At 47.1% G+C, this 24,498-nt stretch overlaps 1 protein-coding gene across 2 annotated transcripts; it reads right to left on the bottom strand.

Moving 5' to 3' along the window:
- Window positions 1–215: 215 nt before the first annotated feature.
- Window positions 216–23,587, bottom strand: uba2 (ubiquitin-like modifier activating enzyme 2). 2 transcript variants are annotated; one of them, XM_055648795.1, is made up of 17 exons: window positions 23,392–23,587; window positions 21,080–21,163; window positions 20,589–20,659; window positions 18,385–18,449; window positions 17,076–17,176; window positions 15,420–15,541; window positions 14,554–14,621; window positions 14,285–14,406; window positions 12,651–12,750; window positions 11,254–11,417; window positions 10,456–10,549; window positions 7,434–7,546; window positions 6,331–6,486; window positions 4,796–4,892; window positions 3,703–3,808; window positions 2,563–2,699; window positions 216–1,405 (listed from the first exon to the last, which is right to left on the bottom strand). In XM_055648795.1, the coding sequence occupies exons 1-17, from the start codon at window positions 23,527–23,529 to the stop codon at window positions 1,221–1,223; spliced, it is 1,923 nt and encodes a 640-aa protein (XP_055504770.1). In that variant the 5' UTR covers window positions 23,530–23,587; the 3' UTR covers window positions 216–1,220. The 2 variants fall into 2 exon arrangements, with proteins under 2 accessions (XP_055504770.1, XP_055504769.1); XM_055648794.1 differs by having other exon boundaries at window positions 216–1,411; window positions 23,392–23,586.
- Window positions 23,588–24,498: the final 911 nt, after the last annotated feature.

The following is a 24,498-nucleotide window of genomic DNA, read 5'->3' as shown; positions in this document are numbered from 1 at the left end:
CCACCTCTCATTCTGCTTCCCTTTCCCTCCCCTATATTCTGCACTCTGGTATTTTTCTCTTGGCACTACCTGTCGTACTTGTGTGTGGCTTGACTGTACACATGCATAGTATGATTCGATTTGGAAAGGAAACAAGATTTTCACTGTACCTTGGTACACGTGACAATAAACAAACCAAACCATTAAACCTTTGATTCAGTGAGAAGAGACGGGGACTTTACACAATGAATGTTTTAATCAGGAAAACTGCCATTCATAACAAAGCTTTTCCTTATGTTTATAGTCGATTCGGATACAAAAAAAACTGTAATGAAACAACAATGTCAATTTGCTACAAAAATACTTCCAGCAACACTGCAATGTATCTCTCTAAACATCGAACAGGTTGATCAGATCAGTACTGGATGCACAACAGTGCAGTTGCAAATTCCAATCGGTTTTTCCCCTCCTCTCCCTGTGGAATCTGTCAACTGGTGCCTGAAAATGCCCTGATCCTTTTGCTCCCCAACCACGCCTGGGTACGTATGGCGTGTAGCCCGAGTCACAGCCAGCCAGGGATGTCACAGTCAGACACCTCCAGGTCACTGCACACACACAACCCTGTCGCTCGCCATCCCACTCACAACCCACACACAATTGTCGGGGTTTGCGCAAGTTACGAACAAGATATCTGTGTTATACAAAAGTCACATATAAATAACTACAAACTGTAACAAGACACGAGGAACGGCCCCTGGAACTGATAAAAGAGGCTCCAATGTTCAGGAAGTACAAACAGGGCTGTGGGAGAAATTAAGTGTTTACAGCAATTTACAAAACACATCGCTGTTTGATCTTAAGTTATACAAAGAGGAACGTTTAATACTTTATCAACAGCGAGATTTATAAGTAGATTCAGAGTCGAGATGGGGAGGGGAGGCAGGTTGAGCTGATGCTAGGGAGCAGTTATTGAGGAGCGAACCCAAAGATGTGAGTGCTGAGTTATACCAGTGATGTTATGGGCATGAGTGCCCGGTCCATTGAGTGGGTGCCCCTCTGAGCTGCCCCTGGCCTCTGCCCATCCCCCTCCCCACCCTGCGGCTTTGACCTGATAGTTTAAGGCTGGGACCTGTCACTCAGCTCCCTCTGTCTGAAACATTGCCGTGCCAACCCCCACCTACTCGACTAACCATCCCCACCCCGGGTCTAAGCGTCAGCACCATGTGGCACCAACCGGCCCCTCAGTCCAGAGCGATGACGTCCTCCTCCTCCTCCTCCTGCTCGGTACACCTCCGCTTCACCCCGCCTCCGCCTCCCGCCTCCTCCTCCAACTTCCTCTTCAGGCTGCGGCTCTCGCCATCACCCTCGGCTCCGCTGGATGAGGGCATCTCCTCGTCTGAGTCGACGATCAGCACGTCATCCTGTTCTGCAGCTGGGGAAGGGGGCAGCGTTAGACAGGGAGGGAGAGACAGCAACGTCAGAGTACAACATAGGGAGGGACTGGACCCACCAAGCCACTTGAGGGTGAGGCAATGCCTGGTATCGGCAACACCAGAGACCGACCATAAGGAGGTACCAGGCACCGTGCCTGGTACTGGCAGCACCACCAGGGTACAACAAGGAGAGGACTGGACCCACCCAGGTCCACAACACCCCACTCTCCTGAAATCCGGACCAATTTCTTTCTAAATCTAATATGTGACTAAGATGTGATTAAGAGGTTGTACAGATAAGATTCACAAGGATGTTGTCTGGATTGGAGGGTTTGGGTTACAAGGAGCGACTGATCAGGTTGGGACTGTTTCCCCTGAAGCAAAGAGGTGACATGAAAGATTTATAAAATTATGAGTAGGTTTTCTCACTGTAGGGGAGTCTTTTAAACACTAATTTGGGTTGTTTCCTTCTGTCATGGGGTAGACTGAGACTGACCCCCCACTTCCTCAGTCTTTGCACATCTGCAAAGTCTTACCATTCGTCACTTTACTTTCATGTTTCACGTATTTTGTGCTTTTTTATGACTGTCGGCAAATTAATTTCCCTCCTGGGGTAAATAAAGTTCTATTGTAGCGTACATCTTTGGAATGTGGGAGCACCCAGAGAAAACCCACGCAGTCTCAGGGAGAACAGACAAACTTCGTAGTCAGGATTGAACCTGGGTCTCTGGCGCTGTAAGGTAGCAGCTCTGTCGCTGCGCCACTGTCCGCCCAAATCTGATGACTGATTGATTACACCTTCAGGGAGCTTTGGACTTCAAGGAGTGGGACCTCAAGATTCCTCTGTACATCAACGCTGTTAACTGCATTAATTGGGTAATGTCCCCTTACATTCGACCTCTCGAAGTGCAGAGAAAGCCTTGATGTGACCCTCTAGAACTAGAGCTGCTGCCTCTGTACTGAAGGCCACACTCATGCTGAAGGCGGCGGATGGAATGAGGTGATTGCCCCGTGGGGAGCATGCGAGCATGCAAGTGCACTTGCCCTGGGATCATGAGGGATGAGGAGAGAAGGGTAGTCACTGGGCTGGGAGAGGCTGACAGGGTAAAGGTAAAAGCCTGCTTGCTCCAACGGGAGGGTGACGCGTTACCTCTGGACGTGGATGGCTGGGCTCCATCGTCACTGCCGTTGGTGATGACCTTGCCATCTTCCTCGCTCAGCCGATGAGGTGCCTTGTCTGGGACATCTCCGACCACCTCGAACTCAACGTCCTTCTCCAGATCTTCACTTCAAGCGGCCAAAACAGAAGACAAGGAACAGGTCAGCGGCCCGCGGGGTCCATTATAAACCAGGCATTATCACCAGCCACATGCTTCCTCAACAAACACTTGCTCCATGTCGCATTGAGGAACTTGCTTACGTAAGTCCACGTACAGTTCACCCGTTGGGTTTCCCTCAAAATCTGCTGCTCATCAGAGAGCTGTGGACCTGCTGTCTCAATTGGGACAAATCTGTGTGCGGTCCATGACTCATTGATGTAACAGCCAAGAAGATTACTTCCTGAGAAGACTGAAGAAATTCAGCACCTCTTCAGTGACTACAAACTTATACAGATGCATCGTAAAAAGCATACCGTCAGATTGCATCACTGCTTGCTTTGGGAACAGTTCTGTCCAAGACCCCAAGAAATTCAGAGTTGTGGATGGAGCCTGGTCCATCATCCACCCCAGAATCCACATCATCACCTCCACTTCACTTGTCCCACCCCAGTCATTCCTTCTGCTCCCTGTTCCCATCCTGCAGAAGGTATGGAAGTTCTAATGCGCGCACCACCAGACTCAGGAACAGCTTCTCCCCACCCCCCCCCCCCCCCCCCCCCCCCCCCTCCTCTGTTATCAGGCATCTGAACAGTCCTACCATAAGCTAGGTTACTGTCCAATTCACCTCGACCCCATTGCGGACATTGTCTATGGAACTGATGCGCTACAATGCTGAGAACTATATTCTGCACTCTGTATCTTCCCCTTTGCACTACCTATTTGAGTACCCGAGTTTGATTATATTTATGTGATCTGAAAGGATAGCATGCAAGACAAATCTTTTCACTGTACCTCAGGTAATAATAACAATAATAAACTCATTTTTGCTCTCAGCTCACACCAATGATATACCAGTGGGTGAGCAGACATACCTCGGGGCACAAGGGTAGGGAACGCCGCTGAGATGGGGTGTTTCACGTAAACCGTTTGAGCTTCGTGCCATATGGAGCAGTGAGGGCAGGGATTCTCACCTGTGCAGAAGCGTGACGGTCAGAGTGTAGTCTTGTAGGAAATCGTCAGCCTGTAGACGGCTGCCGTTACGGATACCAAACTCAGCGAGGTTCTTGTTGTTGTTTGCTGCAAAGAATGAATGAATGAATAAGTTTATTGGCCAAGTATTCACATACAAGGAATTTGCCTTGGTGCTCCGCCCACAAGTGACAACGACATACAGTGACAGTTAGGAATGACACATAAAACGTTAAACATTAATAATAAAACATTATTGATTAAACATATGACCACCAGAGATACGTCAGGTACAGCACCCAAAGCCCAGCCTTTGCTCAGCCAACACCTTAATCTCAGCGCTGTGCACAGCTACACGGTCAGTCAGGATTCTTCATCGCTAAACTCTGCAAGCGTCGCACATCGCCACTGTTGCAACAGTGGAACCAGTGATGGATAGCAAACTCCCCAGAGAGCAGCCAAAGAATCCTATTTGGTGATGTCCACGAAGGAATAAGTACTGGTTAAAACTCCCTGTTCTTCAACATATCAACAGCAGGGCGAGATCTTTCACACCCACCCAAGAGAGTGAAAGATAAAGCGCGGAAACAGGTCCTTCCGCCCACCGAGTCCACGGCAACCATCGATCACCCGTTCACACAAGTTCTTTGTTATCCCAATTTCTCATCTCTCCCTGCACACTCGGGGCATTTTACAGTGTGTCAATTAACCTACAGACCCTCCCAGTGGGAGGTAACCGGAGCACCCGGAGGAAACGCACGCGGTCATTGAGCGAATGTGTAAATATCCGCAGACAACATCTGATGTCAGGATTGAACCAGTGTCTCCGGCGCTGCGAGGCATCAGCTGTGTCATTCATCATGTGTTGCGGATCTCAATTGTTTCGTCAAGGCTGGGACAGAACATCAACCCAATCGTAGGTAGACGAAAATGCTAGAGAAACTCAGCGGGTGAGGCAGCATCAATGGAGTGAAGGAATAGGTGACGTTTCGGGTAGAGACGCTTCTTCAGACTATCAACCCAATCGTTGTCCCTGGAGCAGAAACGTGAACCCATGACTGATCCGGTCAGGAGAGACTGGGAACATGTACGTACCTTCAGTTTCTCCCTCCTCTGAGGAGATGAGGATTGTTCCCTTGCCGTCTTCTATCTGAACATCAGGAGCCACCATTCCAAATTTATCCTTCAAGATCTGAGCAAATCCAGAGAAGCAGCCGTTAACACAGGAGAATGTTCTCCGTGGAGCCAGCAGTTTTACACCCCAGACATCCACATGCTGGGAGAATTGAGTCACCACCCAAACTAGAAAGGTCAGAAAGTGAGCACGGCAAATCTAAACCGATGGCACCATTTCTAGGGGACGGTTTATTGGGAGGATGCGATTATGCTGGAAAGGATGCGGAGATTCACCAGGTTCTTGTTTTTCTGGAGGCATTGCAGTTATATGGACAGAAGCGACAGGCTTAGTTTGTCGCCTTTGGTGCAGAGGTGGCTGCCTTGACAGAGATATATAGAATTATGAGGGGCATTTAAGATAGAGTAGGAACCTTATCCCCACAGTGGGGTGTTGGTTTACAATGAGGAGTCAGGGGTTCAGACAAGATCTAAAGGGAAAGAATGGTCCCAACCGAAAATGTTGCCTGTCCATTTTCTCCACAGATGCTGCCTGACCCGTTGTTTCCCCAGCACTGATTATTGCTCAGGATTCCAGCACCTGCAATTCCCTGTGGCTCCATCTCAAGGGAAATGTTTCCCATACTGAGGGTATCTGGATGGGAGCTAAGCGTACAGGAGAGGGGGGGGGGGGGGGGGGGGGGGGGGGTGGAGAGGGGGAAGGTGCAGCGTGACTTGGCTGGTGGAGTATTGGCGAGGGCAACAGAGGGAGCTGTGAGGTGTTAATATAAAACAGTTTGCAGTGGAGGAACAAAATGTAATATCTTCTCTGTGGCGATGGATAATACTGTAAGTGTGTGCAGTTTGGGTAAGCTACAACTTTGTTATCAGAATAAAAAGGGTTTAGAGGGCACCGGCCAAATGCAGATAAGTGAGACCTGCCCAGTATGTTAACAGTCGGCATGGACAAGATGGACCGAAAGTCCTGTGCCTGTGCTGTACATTTTAGAGATTTAGTGATACAAACAGGCCCTTCGGCCCACCTAGTCTGTGCTGACCATCAATCACCCATTCACACACTAGTTCTATATATCCCACTTTCTCATTCACTCCCTACACACTAGGGACAGTGTACAGAGGCCAATTAACCTATCAGTTTACTAAGTGGGAGCCAATAGGTTAGCCAATTAACCTGCACGTCTTTGAGATGTGGGAAGAAACCTGAGGAAACCCATGCGGTCACAGGGAGAACGTGCAAACTCCACACAGACAGCACCAAACGTCAGGATCGAACCTGGGGCTGAGACCCTCTATGACAGCGGGTGGCACAGAGGTTTGTGTGGTGAATAGTGTGTGCACACCCACTCAAGCCTGATGTGTTGTTTAGTGAGATTGTGAGCAACCTGTACATGGGACAGACGGGTAAGGGGGCTGGCAGTGGGGGGGGGGGGGGGGGTGTTAGTGTTGGCCACATTCTCGGGCACCCCCATGTTGTGAGAGAAGTGCAAGAGATTTACCCGGTCCTGCAGCATCTGGACGGAGACGCGGTGGGTGTTGAGCTTGACGGTCACCTCGGGTTTGATGGAGCACACGTAGCAGCTGGCATTCGGCGGGTCCAGGGTGCACGGCACCAGCAACTTCTTCCGCGGATTTGGCTGCTTGTTTAGAAAGATCTGCCAACATCAAAGCCAACGGTTAAAAGTGACAGAGGGAACCAGGGCCTCCATGTACAGCTAAGAAATGATAACGCTCACTCCAGAGAAGCAGAACGGTCCAGAACGTGATGGAGGCAGGATGATTTGGTTGGTCCACAGACTAGCACACAGGTGGTAGAGGGCTATTCAGCCCCTTACATGACCAGCTGTGGCCAAGAGAGCACAGCAACGCCTCGACTTCCTCAATAGTGTAAGGAAGTTAAACGTCTCCAACCTCGACAGATGCAGCGTAGAAAGCATCCCATCGAGATGCACCACTGCTCAATGTGGCAAGACTACAAGAAATTGCAGTGAGTTGTGGATGTAGCCCAGTCCAAACAAACCAGCATCCCTTCATCGACTCCATCTACACTTCACACTGCCTTGGGAAAGCAGTCAACACAAACAAGAACCACTCACACCCCTGTCATTCCCTTCTATCCCCTCTCCCCATTGGGCAGTAGATACAAAATCTTGCAAGCACCCACCACTGGATACAGCAATAGCATCTTCCCATAAGATAGGATATATTCCTGATCACCTCATTGCGGACCTGACACTATTTTTATCTGTACTTTTTATTCTGCACTCTGGTATTTTCTCTTTGCACTCCCTTTGCCCGTACTGCATGGTTCGATTATACTTGTGGAGTATGATTTGAATGGATAGCACACAAAGCAAGTTTTTCACTGTATCGTGGTACAGATGACAATAAAAAACCAATACTGATATCTATCACATTCACGATCTCCCAGCGTCCACATCATTCGCCACACTTGTACCACAATCATTCTGTCCCAGACCCTACTGAAGAAGGAAGCTCCCAGTGGCTGGAGACCCCACTAGAGGGCTCCACACAGTTGACTTGAGCCGCCCAGTGGCTCTTTCTCCATCCTCCCCACTGCGCCACTTCTCCCAAAACTCACTGTCCTGCATTGCTCCATGTTGCCTGAGAGAATCTTCAGTCCTTCCAAAACGATAAGGCCAGCGATGACTGCGTTGGTGGTGGCGATCGCCGGGATGATATTGCCTGCCATGGCTAAGAGCAAGGAGGCAAATTAACAAAGTGGAAATAAGGAATTGCCAATGCTGGTTTATATAAAAGGAAACAAAGTGTTGGAGTAAATTAATGAATTAACAAACCTGCTGATCCAAAACACAGGGTCACAAAGTTTGCTGCAGCTTTTCACCACAACCAACTAGACCTTTGTTAGTTTAATTTAGTTTAGAGATACAGCACGGAAACAGTCCCTTCCACCCACTGAGCCTACGCAGAACAGCAATCCCGTACACTACCCAATACACTAGGGACAATTTACAATTTTTACCAAAGCCGAATTAATCTACAAACCTGTACATCTTTGGAGTGTGGGAGGAAACTGGAGCACCTGAAGAAAACCCTCATGGTCATGGAATGTTTAAACTCCGTACAGACAGCCCACGTATTCCGGATCAAACCCGGGTCTCTGGCGCTGTGAGGCAGCAACTCTACCTCTGCGCCACCGTGCAGCCTGTGTTTGATCATGGGAGTGTCGCTCCCAATTCACTGCCAAAGGAATTGTTGCTGGGGTTCAGTTCCAGGGACAATGAGTGCTTTAAAACTATGACAGAGTCTTCTCTTCACTGCTGCCCTTGGACAATGAGACCAACAGCCTGGCCAACCACAGTACAAATCCCAGCCAAACCAGTCGTCATTTCCCAAAGGGCCATTATAGGAAGACACCTGACTCTGTATTCCCTGCTCCCACCTGGAACACACTGCAAGGAGCTCATGGAGGCAGAGAATCTCACAATGTTTGAGGAATATCTAGACAAGCAGTTAGATCACTAAAACATAGCACGTTCTAGGCCAAGGGCTGGAAAATGGGATTAGCACGATAGGGTCTTGATGGTTAACATGGATGGAGGGGTGAAATATTTCTGTACGACGACCAAGACAAGCGGAATTCACTAATTGCACCTATCTTTGGACTCTTTATCTTGGAGTGCAAGAGGCCGAGCGGTGACCTTATTGGGGTGTACAAGATCACGAGGGGCATGGATAAAGTGAACAGTCTTTTTCCCCAGGGATTCTAAAACTCGAGTGCACATGCTTATGGCGAGGGGAAAGATTTAAGAGGGACCTCAGGAACAACTTTTCCAGTAAGAGGGTAGTCCATATCTGGAATGAGCTGCCAGAGGAAGCTATAGAAGCGGATACAATTATGGTTTTCAAAATATATTTGTATATATGACAGGAAGCATTTAAAGGGATAGGGGCCAAATGCAACAGATGGTGCATCACCTCGTAACATCTCTCGGTTATGATGAATGGTCATTGACCTGAAATGAAAGCAGCCAACAGAATCAAGGCCATACCCAATAAGCCAAATTAGTTGGTATGGACATGGCGGGCTGAAGGGCCTGATCCTGTGCTGTACAGCTGTATGCCTTTACGGCACCAAGGAAACAGTTGTTGTTCTCTCCCTCTCTGACTTCCACTCAATGCTTCCACCAAAGGAACAGTGGAGCTGGCCACCAGCTATGAGAGCTCCCTGCACCAGTACAGAGTCCAGCAGAGGCATTTGTCTATCAGTCTACTGCTGCCATCTGCTGGCACAGCACAGTGTTTACAAGCTCTCGACTTTCTCCCGCGCATTAATTCTTTGCTAGACAACCATTGCTTGATCACCAACTGGTCCAAGTAATCAGGTTGTATACATAAATGCAAGAAAGACATCTTCAACTCTGAGAAAGATCTTTGTTTTTCTCTCTCCACAAACACTGCCTCTTCTACAGAGTATTTATCTTTGCACATATATTCCTTTTATATACATAGCACATTTTCAACAGCAGCATTTCGTACACTAACTATGCTATCTGTACACGGTGGACGGCTTGATTGTAATCATGTATAGTCTTGTCGCTGACTGGAGAGCGTGTAAAAAAAGCTTTTCACTGTACCTCGGTACACGTGACAATAATAAACCCATAAAAGCTAAACTTGTCTGACCAACAGACGTCTTGCAGTTTAGTGCTGGAGTAACTCAGCAGATCAGACAGCATCTCATGAGAAAAAGAATGGGTGACATTTCGAAACATCACCCATCTTTTTTCTCCAGAGAAGCTGCCTGACACACTGAGTTATTCCGGCACTTTGTGTCCATTTTCAGTATAAACCAGCATCTGCAGTTCCTTCCTACACATCTACTTTAGTCATGTCGATTGAGAGAATAATTGTTGACCCAAGACACCGGGAAGAACACATTTCCAAAAGGGTACAGTGGGATCTTGTAGGTGTGTTTCACGAAGAGGATCTGGCAAAGTTTAACATTTCATTTGGAAGGCAGCTTGGTGAACAATGCAGTGTTCAGTTCCTGTTGTGACAATCACCCATTGTGGACGAGGGTGGCTGGCGACTTGATCTCAGAGACAGGGTTGGAGTCGCAGGAGACCGCAGATGCTGGAATCTAGAGCAACAATTAATCTGCTGGAGAACTCTGAGGAGAAAGGCAAGGGATGATTGTGTAGAATATCGGGCTCAGTGTAAATCTGCTTCGCATACAGGTTTGATGTATATGTGACTCCAGACCCAATAATGTGGTTGACTCGAACCTGCCTCTGAAGCGCAGTGACAGTTACTGATGGACAATGAATGCCAGTGGTGTCACATCCCAGCGACAAGAAACACCGGCAATCATTTTAAACATGTTTTCGGGAGCAGTGCTGAAACACGAGGGCAGTGGGTGTCTGATCCAATTCCTAAAGTGTTCTTAACCTGCTCCTCACACAGTGTCCCTGGCTATTCTAACAGAGATTGATGACCTTGGCATTCAAGGGCAGAGAGAGGGGCGTCAGGCAGCGTTCCTGCAGTCGTAGCTATTCAACGATCAACATCAAAGGCATAACAGCAAGGTGATTCAAGACAGAGAATACGTTGGCAACTAATCTTTAACGTGCAAACCTTACATTTCACGTCGAACTTGCTCTTCATGTTAATACTGAAGATGTGCATTCGCAGGTTGGCAGCAGCAGTCACAAAGTTCATGGCTGGTGCATCATCCTGGGGACACAACCAAGGCACACAGATTAAAGGGATGGCCATTAGTTCAGGAGCAGGCAAGCCCTGTATACACACAGCCCAGGCACCATCTCCGCACTCCAGCATGTTCCTGTGGCCTCTGTTCCTCCATCGGTCAGGGGTTACCCAAAGCACCCAGATCGTAACCTATCAGATCGCTCCATGCCTACAGACCTACATTAGTCCCTGATTAGCCCCCATATCGCAGAATTCGGAACTGTTACCATATCTCTGAACACCCCACCATCTTCACGGCCTCCTCTGTCCTCACGCTCTATGATATCTCGCCTGGTAGCGCGTGTACCCCTGCAGTTATCACCACCTCATGCCCAGCAGTTGCTGACTGCCTCTCCGTCTGGCAGCAGCAACGGCTGGTGAAAGAGGTTCTGATGCTGCATCCAAACCGCTCGGCTTACTACTCTGGTCCTGTGTTAGGGGTGGACAACTTCCCAACATCAGGTTAGGGGGCATCCATGAACACGGAGATGACGATTGACATTAAAATATACAGTATGGAAACAGGCCCTTCACCCCACACCAACAACCGATCACCCATTTGCGATTGTTTCCTTCTTCTGTGGAAATGTTAATTCGGTCTCCAAGTCAAATAACCTGAACTAATTAATTAAAAGCAATAAACACTGGTTAACGTTTAGAAAACAACCATGACAAGAACTCGTTCTGACCTTGTCCCAGACCAGCTCCCCTCCGTCCCCCTTCTCCGCCAGACGAGCTTTGAGGTGATCCACACTTCGCGCAAACAAGTGTGCGTAGCTCCTCACGTCCAGGACCTGTTGGTCCTTCAGGCCGGTCGGAGAGGCGCTCGGTTGCTGCAGGGACGAGCCCATCTCTAATCGACACAAACAACACCGTTACACAGTGGAGGGAGAGGACCTGTCCACATCCACTCTATCCAGGCCTTTCATTATTCATTAAGTTTCAATCAGATCCCATTCTAAACTCCAGCGAGTACAGGCCCAGAGCCATCACACACTCATCATGTGTACCCAATCATCCCTGGGATCATTCTCCAGTTCTTTATTTTCAAATACTTTGCAAAAACTTCTAAACACCTGTTTTCGCTTCTTCATTCTGGGGTATTGTGTGTAGATTGGATTGATGATAAAAAAATTTTTTTAAATACATTTTAAAATAAGGCTGTGACGTAACAAAATGTGGAAAAAGTGAAGGGGTCTGAATACTTCCTGAATGCATTGTAGAGGGCCCAAAACTGCTCTCAATGTCCAAATGTAGTTTAAGCAGTGTCTTATAAAACCTCAGCATCATAATCGTGCTTTTGGATTTTATGTCATAGAAACATAGAAATTAGGTGCAGGAGTAGGCCATTCGGCCCTTCGAGCCTGCACCGCCATTCAATATGATCATGGCTGATCATCCAACTCAGTATCCCGTACCTGCCTTCTCTCCATACCCCCTGATCCCCTTAGCCACAAGGGCCACATCTAACTCCCTCAGTGTGTCCTTGCAGTGTGTGTTGTTATTTTATATATTCTATGTACATGCATTGTGCGTTATATTTTATTTAATATATGTTATGCCCTTGCATAGGGTGTTATTGCAGTGCTTGTTTGGAAGCGAGGATTCTACAGGTCCTAGGGAGCAGATTGGTGCATCCATAGGTTGATGCGAGAGTTGCTACTTGATTCATCAACCTTTGGGTACACCAATCTTTGAGTAAACTAAGCTAAACGAACACCCACCTGCCCCCTGACTGTTCCCCTACAGAATCCTTGCTGCCTTTCGATAGCTGCAACACGTTGATTGGAGTTAACACATCCCGGCACCAGGAGAAAATATGAAAATATGGTTTTAAAGGGCATTTGGACTGATATGGATAGGAAGGAGTTAAGAGGATATGAGGCTGTTTCTGGAATGTATTGCTTTACGTTAATTAAACCCTGGTATTTTTCTTTTTGCACTACCTGTTATAGTCATGTATGTTATGATTTGACTGGATAGCACCCTGGATCAGACACACCCTGTATCTGCCACAGAGCCAAACTGAAGGGGATTTCTGGGTGATGCTGGCAAGCTTACTGTTTATTTCCTTCTGCAGACTTACCAACTCTCTCTACAGCAGTCCAGTCCAGTGGCACAGGAGCTTTCCTTTTGCGCCACAGCTGGTCCATTGTCAGTAAGTACTTTATATCATCTCTGAAAAGCTGCAAAAGAATTAGTATGTGAAGATTGTTCACTCATCGCCTGAAAAATCTGAAATTTAAATTGAAGTTTAATAACATCTCATTTTTCTGATAACATAATGCTCAAGTGTAGAGAAATGTGGATGTATCCCACTCTATTAAATAAACCAGCCTCCCCACCATTGCCTGCATCTATACTTCACGATGTCTCTGAAAAACAGCCGACATAACGAAGGGGCATTTCTAACCCAGTTACTCCCTCTCCCATTGGGCAATGATACTAAAGCTTGAAAGCACATACCACCAGTTTCAGGAACAGCTTCGTCCCCGCTGTTATCAAACTACTATACAGTCCTTCCATAAATTACGATGTAGTCCCTACCTCATACTAGAATACATTTAAAAAATCTCCATTTTCTCTACAACTGTAACACTATATTCTACACTCTAGTTTATCTATTTATCTTTTTGCACTACCTTACGTACATAGTCATGTACGGTATGATTTGACTGGATAGCACACACACACACAAAGCTTTTCACTGCATTTCAGTACACATGGCAATAATAAACCAATACCAACGTTTTGCGATGGGAAGCCTGTGTTTGCAGTGTACAGTGGTGATGGGAAGCTTGTGTGTACTGTGTATAGTGGCCATGGGAAGCCTGTGTGTGCAGTGCATAGTGGCCATGTATTTACAGTATATAGTGGCCATGGGAATACTGTGTGTGCAGTGTACCGGTGATGGGAAGCCTGTGTGTGCAGTGTATTGTGGTGATGAGAAGCATGTGTGTGCAGTGTATAGTGGCCATGGGAAGCCTGTGTTTACAGTGTATATTGGCCATGGGAAGTCTGTGTTTACAGTATATAGTGGCCATGGGAATCCTGTGTGTGCAGTGTACTGGTGATGGGAAGCCTGTGTGTGCAGTGCATAGTGGCCATGGGAAGCCCGTGTGTGCAGTGTATAGTGGTGGTGGGAAGCCAGATTCCCAACGTGTTTTAATCAGTGAGACCGAGGGTGGATAACAGCGGTTGTGGCCGTCACGCAAGGCAGTGAGAAATCGTGGCTACAATGGACGGATAATCTTTAGTTGAACCTCTGCCACCATTAAACCCTGAATAATTGCACCCCCTGCCTCAGCTCAACATGAAACCGGCGATACACCAAGTTCAAGGAGACCGAGGATTAATACCAACAGTTTCATAGAATGGTTACAGCACAGAAAGAGGACAGTTGTTCTCAACCAGAGCACTGCACGAGTTCCATCCCCTGTCAAGGATGCTCTCTGCCCGTATACGGAAGCAAATCTACTGCCCATCTCCTGCAGCAGATCAGGACATGGAACTTCAGTCCCGTCAAGAGTGACGAACTGGTGGAACGGGGAGATCCCGGCGAATGAATCGCTGGACATTAGGATGGAACGACCCCATATCCACCGGGCCCAACTGGTTCAGGAGCTCAAACCCCGACCATGGAACCAGTTGCCACCTCTACACCTTCTCCTGACGACGGTTCACCGTGTAATGAGGCTGCAAGAATCTCAGTGACGATACCTTGTTGAATATTTTGACAGGATCATACCCCGTGGATCTGGCCCAGTCCTTTGTGGAAACACGTTTGATGCCACCATCCTCATTGGAAGCTCCTGCCCTCGCCACTGCATCTGACAGCTCCCCTGCCAACAAATGCAAAGACATTTAATGCGGCTGAAAGCCCTGGAATCTGCCTCAGGATTTGCAGCTGGCAAGGCTGACGTCTCTCTCTGTAGGTTACTACAGGTGACGTTAAGAGGAAGTATGGCAAGGGCCCCGCGTGTACTTACAGGCAGCCTCTGGGTCAGCCGTGTCGGGCGATACCTCCTGGTCCGCATCTTCCTCTCCAAACAACTGGCTAAGGAAAGAAACAGAAAACATCGACAGGCCCATTTGGAAGATGCACTCCCAATAGTCAAACCCGCTCTGCTCTACAAAACTCCAAATCCTCTCTTCCTTTAACTTTAGTTTAGAGATACAGCGCAGAAACAGGCACTATGGCCCACCGAATCCACGCCGACCAGCAATCACCCCGTACACTAGTTCTATCCCACACATTGGGATAATTTTTACAGAAGCTAATTAACCTACAAACCCACATGTTATTGGAATGTGCGAAGAAACTGGGGCACCCAGAGGAAACCCACAAGGTCACAGGGAAAACATGCAAACTCCGTACAGACAGCACCGGTCGGCAGGATTGAACCCTGATCTCTGGCGCTGTAAGGCAGTAACTCTACTTGCACCACTGCGCCACCCAAACTGATGTGATCAAACCCAGTCTGATAACACAAGGGAAGATGTTCCTGAATCTAGTGGTATGTGATTTCAAGCATTTGTCTCTTGTTCCCGACAGGAGAAGGGAGAAGAGGGAGTGACCGGGGTGCGAGTGATCCTTGATCAGGTTGGCTACTTTCCAAGGCAGCGAAGCACAGATGGAGTTGATGGTGGGGAGTCTAGCCTCTGTGATGGACTGGGCTAAATCTACAACTCTCTGCAATGTGTCTATCATGCACAATTCCTCACAGAAGCAGGAATCCATTGGCTGTATCCATTACACTTTGTTTCAAGCCACATTCATACATACAATGCTTGTCTCTTTTTAAATGTGTTCCAGGGAGTGAGTGAGACAATGCTGCACACCACTGCTGCTTACTTGAACAGGTACTTTGCCCACACGATGCAGTGGATGGGTTCTGAAGGAGTGTTTCGGATTGTGCAGCCTGGGAATGTTTTCTGTGTCGGTTTAGGCTGGCACTCGTAGCATTCCGTTACGCCCTGCGCAAAGACAATTAACAACAACGGTTTAATATCCCCAGTATCAGACCAGATCCCAAACTCTTACTCAACCTGCCTCCACTGTTGTCTGAAAATGAAAACTAATGTAAAACACTGGAGGAAATCAACAACACTGAGAAAGAGATGCAGGCGAGACCCTGACATACAAGGGTATTAACTGTGGGGCCACTCAAGTTACAGCAGTGTTTTTGTTCAATAAAAATGCTGAGATTGCTCATGGTTGAGACCAATTTACATCTTAGCCCAGAGTTAATTAGTTACTTTAGCTTATTGTCACATGTACCAAGGTACAGTGAAAAGCTTTTTGTTGTGTTTATCCAGTCAGCAGAAACACTACATATGATTACAATCGAGCCGTCCACGTTGTGCAGATACAGGATAATGAAAGGACTTAGTCTAAACTCAGCCCACTTAACTGGTAAGGAGGCATTTAATTTAGCTGAATTTAACCCGGATAAAGGAGACACAAGGAACTGCAGATGATAGTTTCATGAGCATTACACCAAGTGTTGGAGGAACTCAGCGGGTCGGGCAACAGCTTTCTACTCCACCTGAAGAAGGGTCCCGACCTGAAACATCACTGGTCCTCCAGAGATGATGTCCTCCAGAGATGTTTCAGGTCGGGACCCTTCTTCAGATGTACTAGAAGGCTGGGGGAGAAAGTTGAAAGAGAGGTGTGGTGGGGCAAAGCCTGGCAAGTGATAGGCGGTTAATGGTGAGGAAAGGATGATTTAGCAGATGAGTCAGATGGGGAAGAAAGGATCCCAATGTAAAACATTGCATGTCCATTCCTTCCACAGATGCTGACTGACCCACTGAGTTCCTGCAGGACTTTGCTTTTTTCCTAATATGAATTGTCGATTAAGTGCTTACTTGCTCATCAGCATCTAACTTAATTCAACCAATGCTCATGCAGGCTACTATTCCTCGTACCGAATAATGAAGGGCTGTCTTTACTCAGAGTCATACAGCACAGAAACATGGCCCTTCAGCCCAACTCATCCATGCTGACCAAGATGCCCATTCCAGGCTAGTTCCCGTACCACGTTTGGCCCATATCCCACTGAACCTTTCCTATCCATGTACCTGCCCAAATGTCTATTAAATGTTGTTATAGTACTTACCCCTACTACCTCCTCTGGCAGCTTGTTCTATATACCCACCACTCTCTTTGTGGAAAAAAGTTGCCCCACAGGTTCCTATTATATCCATCCTCACTCACTATAAACCTATGTCATCTAGTTATTAATTCTCATATCCTGGGTAAATGACTCCATGCTTGCATCCTATCGATTCCCATCATGATCTGAAACACCACTATAAAATTGCTCCTTATCCGTCTGTGCTCCAAGGAATAAAGTCCTAGCCTGCCCAACCACTCCCTGTAGATCAAGCACTCTAGACCTGGCAACATCCTCGTATGCCAATCAGAGGCGACATTTTGTGATGGGTAAACAGAGGAGTTTTTTGACTGATACACCGACTGTTACAAAACACAAGCCAGACGTAGTACCTTTTTGATGACAGTGACTTGGCCAAGGTACCCAGCAGTGCCGCTCTCTATCAGAGGAATGTCAGCAGCCAAACACATTCTATTCACGTGGTTACGGGCAGCTGAAAAATAGATAAAAACAATCTCATCTCATCAGGGATCCGAAAACGCAACCGTGAAGCATCAGCTGCTGTTTCCAGAAACACAAGAGATGGCAGACGCTGGAATCTTGAGCAAACCACATGGTGCTGGAGGAACTTAGCGGGGCAGGCAGCGTCGGTGGAGGGAATGGACAGGTGACACTCCCTCTAGCACCCTTCTTCAGTCTTCTACAAATCTGAGTATGAAGGGTCCCGACCCAAAACATTGTCTGTTCATTCCCTCCACAGGTGCTGCCTTATGATATTTGGCCCATCAAATGCATTCTGTCTCTCAGATCAATCTCATCACCCATACAATAGCCCCTGTGACATAGACTCTTTCTAATCCCATGAGCCCCCCCCAGAATGACATTAGGGGCACACTATAGCGGTCAATTAATCTACCATTGGGATGTGGGTGACAAGGCCTACTTGTTTTCTATTATGTTCTCTCAGCTGGACATATACCTTCCTTGGCAAGTGCAGAGTGGTGCATCTGTGGAATTCTTTGCCACAGGTGGATACCAAGTTATTTGGTATTTTTAAAGCGGAGATTGATAGCTTCTTGGTTAGTAAGGGCGTTGAATGTTAACCAGAGAAGGCAGGAAAATGGGGTTGAGAGGGAAAAATAGATCAGCCATGATTTAATGGCAGAGTAGACTCAATGGCCCAATTCTGCTCCTACGTCTTATGGTGTTCATAGAAATGCAGGAGAATGTTCCCCGGTGTACTGACCAACATTCTCTTAACATCACAAGAACAGATTATTAATAGACCAATTATGATGAATATACTGCTGTTGGCAAGGTAAGCAAATGAAAATGAAGACCAATGGCTGGTGAATGGGATATGGCACAGATCAGTAATGATCTAATTAGCTGGGAAATTCCCTGGGCAGGCTGACAGGCCTCTTCCTGATGCTATGGTGATTGTAATGTACTTAGAATTTCAGCATTTGTGCAGTCAAATTACATTTAACAAAAATAATCCCACACATACCGTCTAAATTAATGACTATGCCTAGCATCCATCACTTTATCATAGAGCTGTGTAGCTCGAAAGCAGGCCCTTCGGCCCACATTGCCCATGCCGACCAAGATGGCATTGGCCCACATCCCTCTAAATATCCAGATATCGGTCAAATTTATTTGTCTTAAAACTAGAAGAGAACAAGGCCCGGGAATCCTTACCTCTGTTATCTAGAGCATTCATCACAAGCGTAAACTGTCTGAAGAATTCCACATTATAATCTGGGCTGCAAAGAAAAACAAATAATTTTTTTAAATCGGTTAGTAGAAATAAAAACAAAATCACACTGTTGAGAGTTTAACGTGAATGTTTTTTTCACATTAAATTCTGTGTGCCTCAATATTCACAAACGTCTGTTTCAGACAAATTGTAATGATTATTATTATTTGATTCAGTGGACGCTGAGTTAATTCTAAGAGAATTTGTTGGTTCAGTTGGAATGCATTTAGATTAGGAAAACACAATCTGTTTTCATATCTCTACACTACCATGGTCATTCATAGTTGAGATGGAAGCAACATGGGAAGAACATTTCAGACGCTGCAAGTCCGAAATGCAAAACAGAACATGCCAGAAATAATAAGCAATGTGTTCATAAGTTCTAGGAGCAGAATTAGGCCATTCAGCCCATCAAGTATACTCTGCCATTCAATCATGGCTGACCTATCTTTCCCTAATAACCCCATTCTCCTGCCTTCTCCCCATAACCCGACACCCTTACTAATCAAGAATCTGTCAATCTCCAACTTAAAAACACCCATGGACGGCCTCCACAGCCGTCTGTTGCAATGAATTCCACAGATTCTGACTGAAGAGGGTAACGTTCACGAGGCTAAAGTTGGAAAATAAATAAAGTTCAAGTTTTAGGTTGATTAGCTTACAGCAGAATTATATTTATTTCTCGTGAAGAAAGCTAATGGCATGTTGGCCATCATAACAAGAGGAGTTGAGTATAGTAGCAAAGAGTTCATTCTGCAGTTGTACAGGGCCCAGGTGAGACCTCACCTGGAGTATTGTGTGCAGTTTTGGTCTCCAAATTTGAGGACATTCTTGCTATTGAGGGAGTGCAGCATAGGTTCACAAGGTTAATTCTCGGGATGGCTGGACTGTCATATGCTGAAAGAATGGAACGACTGGGCTTGTATACACTGGAATTTAGAAGTATGAGAGGGGATCTTATTGAAACATATAAGATTATTATGGGATTGGACACGCTAGAGGCAGAAAACTTGTTCCTGATGTTGGGGGAGTGCAGAACCAGGTGCCACAGTTTAAAAATGAGGGGTAGCCCATTTAGAATGGCGATGAGGAAAAAAATGAGGAGAAAGAGAGTTGTGAATCTGCGGAATTCTCTGTCTGAGAAGGCAGTGGAGGCCGATTCTCTGAATGCTTTCAAGAGAGTTAGACAGAGCTCTTAAAAGATAGTGGAGTCAAGGGATATGGGGAGAAGGCAGGAACGGGGTGGGGTACTGATTGTGGATGATCAGCCATGATCACAGTGAATGGCAGTGCTGGCTCAAAGGGCCAAATGGCCTACTCCTGCACCTATTGTCTATCCATGTACCTGTCTAAGTGTCTGTTAATAGCTCATATTAGGCTGTGCAATGCAACTACTGGGCCAGGGTGTTCCAGAAACCAACTGCATTAATAAAGACACTCTTCTACTTAGTGCCGCTATCATCCATAGAACATATACATCCATACGGTTAATACCCGAACACAAGACCCAGGCCAACAACCTGTGTTGCCCTATAGGAGGGTTTCAGATAAGACGAAGAATTACATAATTCCCACACATGAAATTCTGCGCAGCATCTATTTCCCTTTATATGAATCCTTTGATCAATACTTTTCTTTCTTTTTGCATTACTGCAGTGGGAAGCAGATTAGTACAGCCAAAACTTTCACTGTAAAAATCTTCCTTTGATGCAAAGCGTTGGGGTGTTCTGAAAGTTACATGTGACACCACATACTTCTTTCTCTCGGTGGGAGCCACCCTGATCTGAGAGAGAAGCAGTGAGGTACTGGAACCCAAAGCACAGTCACACCTTTCAGATTGACGAACATTTTTCTCTTTCTCATGTAGCTCAGGAGCCTAATCATCGGTTTAAAATAAATGACTCTAATTAAGAGTCAAAAAGTGCTGGAAACACAACCAGGTCTGGCAACATCTCTGGAAAGAGATAACCTATTTTTCTCTTTTCTCCAGTTCTGATGATGGGTCCTGACCTAAATGTTCCTCTCTTGACTGAACTTGTCTGGCCTAATGTTTTTTTATTTCAGATTTGCAGCATCTGCTGTGTTTGTTGCTTGATTTTCATTCCTTGACTCCAATTGTTGCTTACCCAGAAAAAATGCGACTTACTTCATGATGCTGTCGTGATAAGCAGTAATCTTAGCCTCAGGACAGAACTGTAGGGCACTCTCCTTAGCCACCTGCAAACCAAATAAATACAGGGTCAAAAGCAGCATCCAAACCAATCACAGATGTGCTGCAGGATAGAACAAGCCACCAAGCCCAACTCATCTGCTCATTTTCCAGGGTGAGTATATCTCCCTCACTACTGACCTTTCTGCCAAGTTAAATTGGTTCATCCAGCTAAGAGTCATTTAAAGCGTCTTTAAGAGTCAGAGTAATTCAACGTGGAAACAGACCCCTCAGCCCAATTTGTCCATGCTGAAAAGACTCCCAGCCTATCGCCATAATTCAAGCTCCAGTAACATTCTGGTAAATCTCCTCTGCACCCTTTCCAACAATGACCCCCTTCCAACAGATGGGAGGCCAGAACTATACAGTGCTCAAAATGTGGCCTCGCCTGGGTCTCTTATAATATTAAAGATGATGGCAAATCATACCTGAGCTTTTGACTTTCCAACATGTTTCTTTTGGAAAAGAAACTGCCGGTTGAGGTTGCTGACGTCAATCGTATCCAAATCAACCTAGAGGAATAAAGATGGAGAGAAACAAAGTTTTGTCGGTTCCAAAGATGGTGCAGGAGTTAAATAAATTATTTAATTTAAATGGTTTCTTCATCACAAAATGTACTACATGGAGGCCATTCAGCCTATCCACAAGCGTTAATAGCCACACAGCTTGGAAACACGTATTTGGCCCATCAATGCCATGCCGACCATCACGTACCCATTTACGCTCATCTTGTTTTCCAGTGGCTTTGAGTGCTCAATACCTTCCATCACCCCTCGGGCAGTTGTCCCAGATTCCAAATACCCTCTGGGTGAAAAAACATCTTCCTCACATCTCATCTAAACCACTTACCCCTGAGCCTACACCCATGCCCTCTCACATGTAGAACACGCAACTAGCTACCCTACCTATGCCCATCACAATTGCGCACATCTCAAATCAGTTCCTCTCTCAGCCTCTTCCGCTTCAAGGAAAACAAACACAACCCTCCTCTGAACTGAAACGCTCCATCTCAGGTAATATCCCACTGAATCTCTTCTTCACCCTCTCTAGTGTCTTTTCTATAGCCTGGCTTAACCAACGTTTTATAAAGTCCCTGTTTTAATAATATATAGCCAGGCTAATGAAGTCAATTAAGCATCTTGTCTGAAGAAGGGTCTTGATCCAAAATGTCACCCATCCATGCTCTCCAGAGGTGCTTCTTGACCTACTGAGTTGCTCCAGCACATTTGTATCTTTATGATTTAAGCATCTAATTACACTTAGAAGAAAGGGGAGGCCATTTAAGACTGAGGTGAGAAACAACTTTTTCACCCAGAGAGTTGTGAATTTGCGGAATTCCCTGCCACAGAGGGCAGTGGAGGCAAAATCGCTGGATGGATTTAAGAGAGAGTTAGATAGAGCTCTAGGGGCTAGTGAATCAAAGGATATGGGGAGAATGCAGGCACGGGTTATTGATTGGGGACAATCAGCCATGAACACAATGAATGGCGGTGCTGGCTCAAAGGGCCGAATGGCCTCCTCCTGCATCTATTTTCTATGTCTATGTCTATCTCATTTAATTTTGTAGCCATCTTCCAAAATCTTTCACATATCCCGAGGTCCCACAAAAGATTTTAAAGCTGTCGGAGGCCCAGAAATATCTTGCCCTACCTCTAGAATAGGTTGTAAGATCCTGCGGCTATATCCACCATTATGCCCATCAAGGCATCTAATATATCCTCAATTTTAATAAATACTCGATTAAGCACTTCACTGGCTCCCCTAATCCTCTTATTCCTCTCCAGCCTCCCTGGGCTGATGTCCATCACTTCCCAAACACCCCCCCCCCAGTCTCCCCTTGTGACTTCCTTCTGAAACCCAGTCCTTCCTGATGTTTTCTGATCTCCCCTTTGACGTGAACTGTAGGATTCTCATGGGTACCCTTTGAAGAGGAGGGGAGATCAGCATTCTGCCCAGGAACTGCTTTCACTAAACACATTTAAACACGTAAACCGTGCTCTTCAAGGACTCTTGCAGAGCACTTGTTGATTATTGTTTTCCACGACACAACGGTGGATATGAAAGGTCCAGAGGAAGATGGGCCAAACGGGACTACTTTAGATGCAACATCTTGTCAATATGGACGAGTTCGGCCGAAGGGCTTGCTTCCGTGCTGTACGATTCTATGACTCTAATAGGCACTTCACTGGGACATAAAGAAATAGTCCGGCCTTCAGCTCCTGCATTCAACCCTCAGCTTCGAACCCACTGCTCATCCACCCACCCCAAAACTAACAACCCTCCAGCCTAAAGGATCTTGACCCAAATCGGCGTAAAGATGCATCTTGACCCAGAGTTTCAAACGCGTCACACAGCACAGAATCCAAGTTGCATATGCCGACCAAGATGCCCCATCTACACTACACTACCCACCTGCCCGCATTTGGCCCATATCCCTCTAAACCTCCAATTTCCCAGCAGATCTCTCCATGACCCTTCTACATCAGCCGAGGCGCGGCTCACCCCGCTCCCCTGACAGGGATCCCCATCTGCCCAGCCCATGGTCCCGGATACACACCCCAGACCCAGGGCCCCCACCGCGCTCAGGGCCGGGCAGACCCAGGCCTCCACTCCCCGGGCCGCTCTACTCCTGCTGCCCACGCCCCCAGGCCGAAGGAGAGGCCCGGATCTCGGTGCCCGCCGGCGCCCACGCCGGGCCTGGCCTCCCCGCCCCCGGAGCCGCCCCGTGTCTCCCGCTTACCACCTCGATGTCCCTGAAGCCGGCGAGCACCAGATTTTTGAGGAGCTCGCAGCCGATGCCGCCGGCGCCCACGACCAACAGCCGGCAGCGGGACAACCGCTCGGCCAGAGCGCGGGAGACCGGCCCGACCAGCGCCATCTTCCACAGCCCGAGGCCCAGACACGGGCAGCGCTCGCCGGGGAAAGCCGAGGGTTCCGGCTGCCTCCACGGACATCGCCTCCTGCCGGCAACGGCAGTGAGTCCTCCAGCCACCGCGCCACCGACCGATAGCGGGTCCACCAGCCACCTGTCGGCAACGGCGGCGGGTCCTCCAGCCACCGCGGCACCTACTGGCAAGCGAATTCTCCAGCCACCTGCCGGTATCGGCAATGAGTCCTCCAGCCACCGCGGGCATCGCCTCCTGTCGGCAGTAGTGACGGGTCCTCCAGCCACCGCGCCTCCTGCCGGTGCCGGCAGCGGGTTCACCCAACACCTGCGATACGGGCAATAGGGGGTGTGCGTGTAAGATCACTGGGCCATAGGGCTTGACGTACGGAACCGCTCAATCCATCTGGAGGACATCGCAGCTTCCGGTATATGTTGTTAATACACAATACACGTACTTTCCTACCTGTTAAAAACCGCCAAAATGTTGGATTTTTGCGCTGTAAAAAATTGTGGAAATCGGGGTAAGCGTGAGAGACACGTACCCAAATTCAGAATTCCAAAAGTGAAGCGAAATGAAGGTAAAGAGAAGCGAGAGCTGAAGGGACTACAGCAGCTAAAGTGCTTGGCGAACATTGGCCGTGCAGATAACGAAATTGAAAATATTTGGAATTATCGCGTTTGTTCACTGCATTTAACCAACAGCAAGGCATTATTTGTGTTTTTCTTGATTCCTTTGGTATCTAAAAAGTCTCAGAAGTGATCAATCTGGCTGTAAATTTTGCTTCAAAGGCGGTTTTTTTTGTATGTAAAAACCCACTGGAGAACCATTGTCGATTTTAAAATTTTACAGGCAGATTTATCACTTCTGAAACTTTTTAGATGCAAAAGGAATCAAGAAAAAACACAAATAATGCCTTACTTTTGATGAAATGCAGTGAGCGAACGGCAAATGTTCACCAA

The sequence above is a fragment of the Leucoraja erinacea genome, chromosome 17 (assembly GCF_028641065.1).
Source record: "Leucoraja erinacea ecotype New England chromosome 17, Leri_hhj_1, whole genome shotgun sequence".
NCBI lineage: Eukaryota > Metazoa > Chordata > Chondrichthyes > Rajiformes > Rajidae > Leucoraja > Leucoraja erinaceus.
The sequence above is the reverse complement of the archived record's forward strand: the minus strand, read 5'-3'. Positions and strand labels throughout refer to the sequence as shown.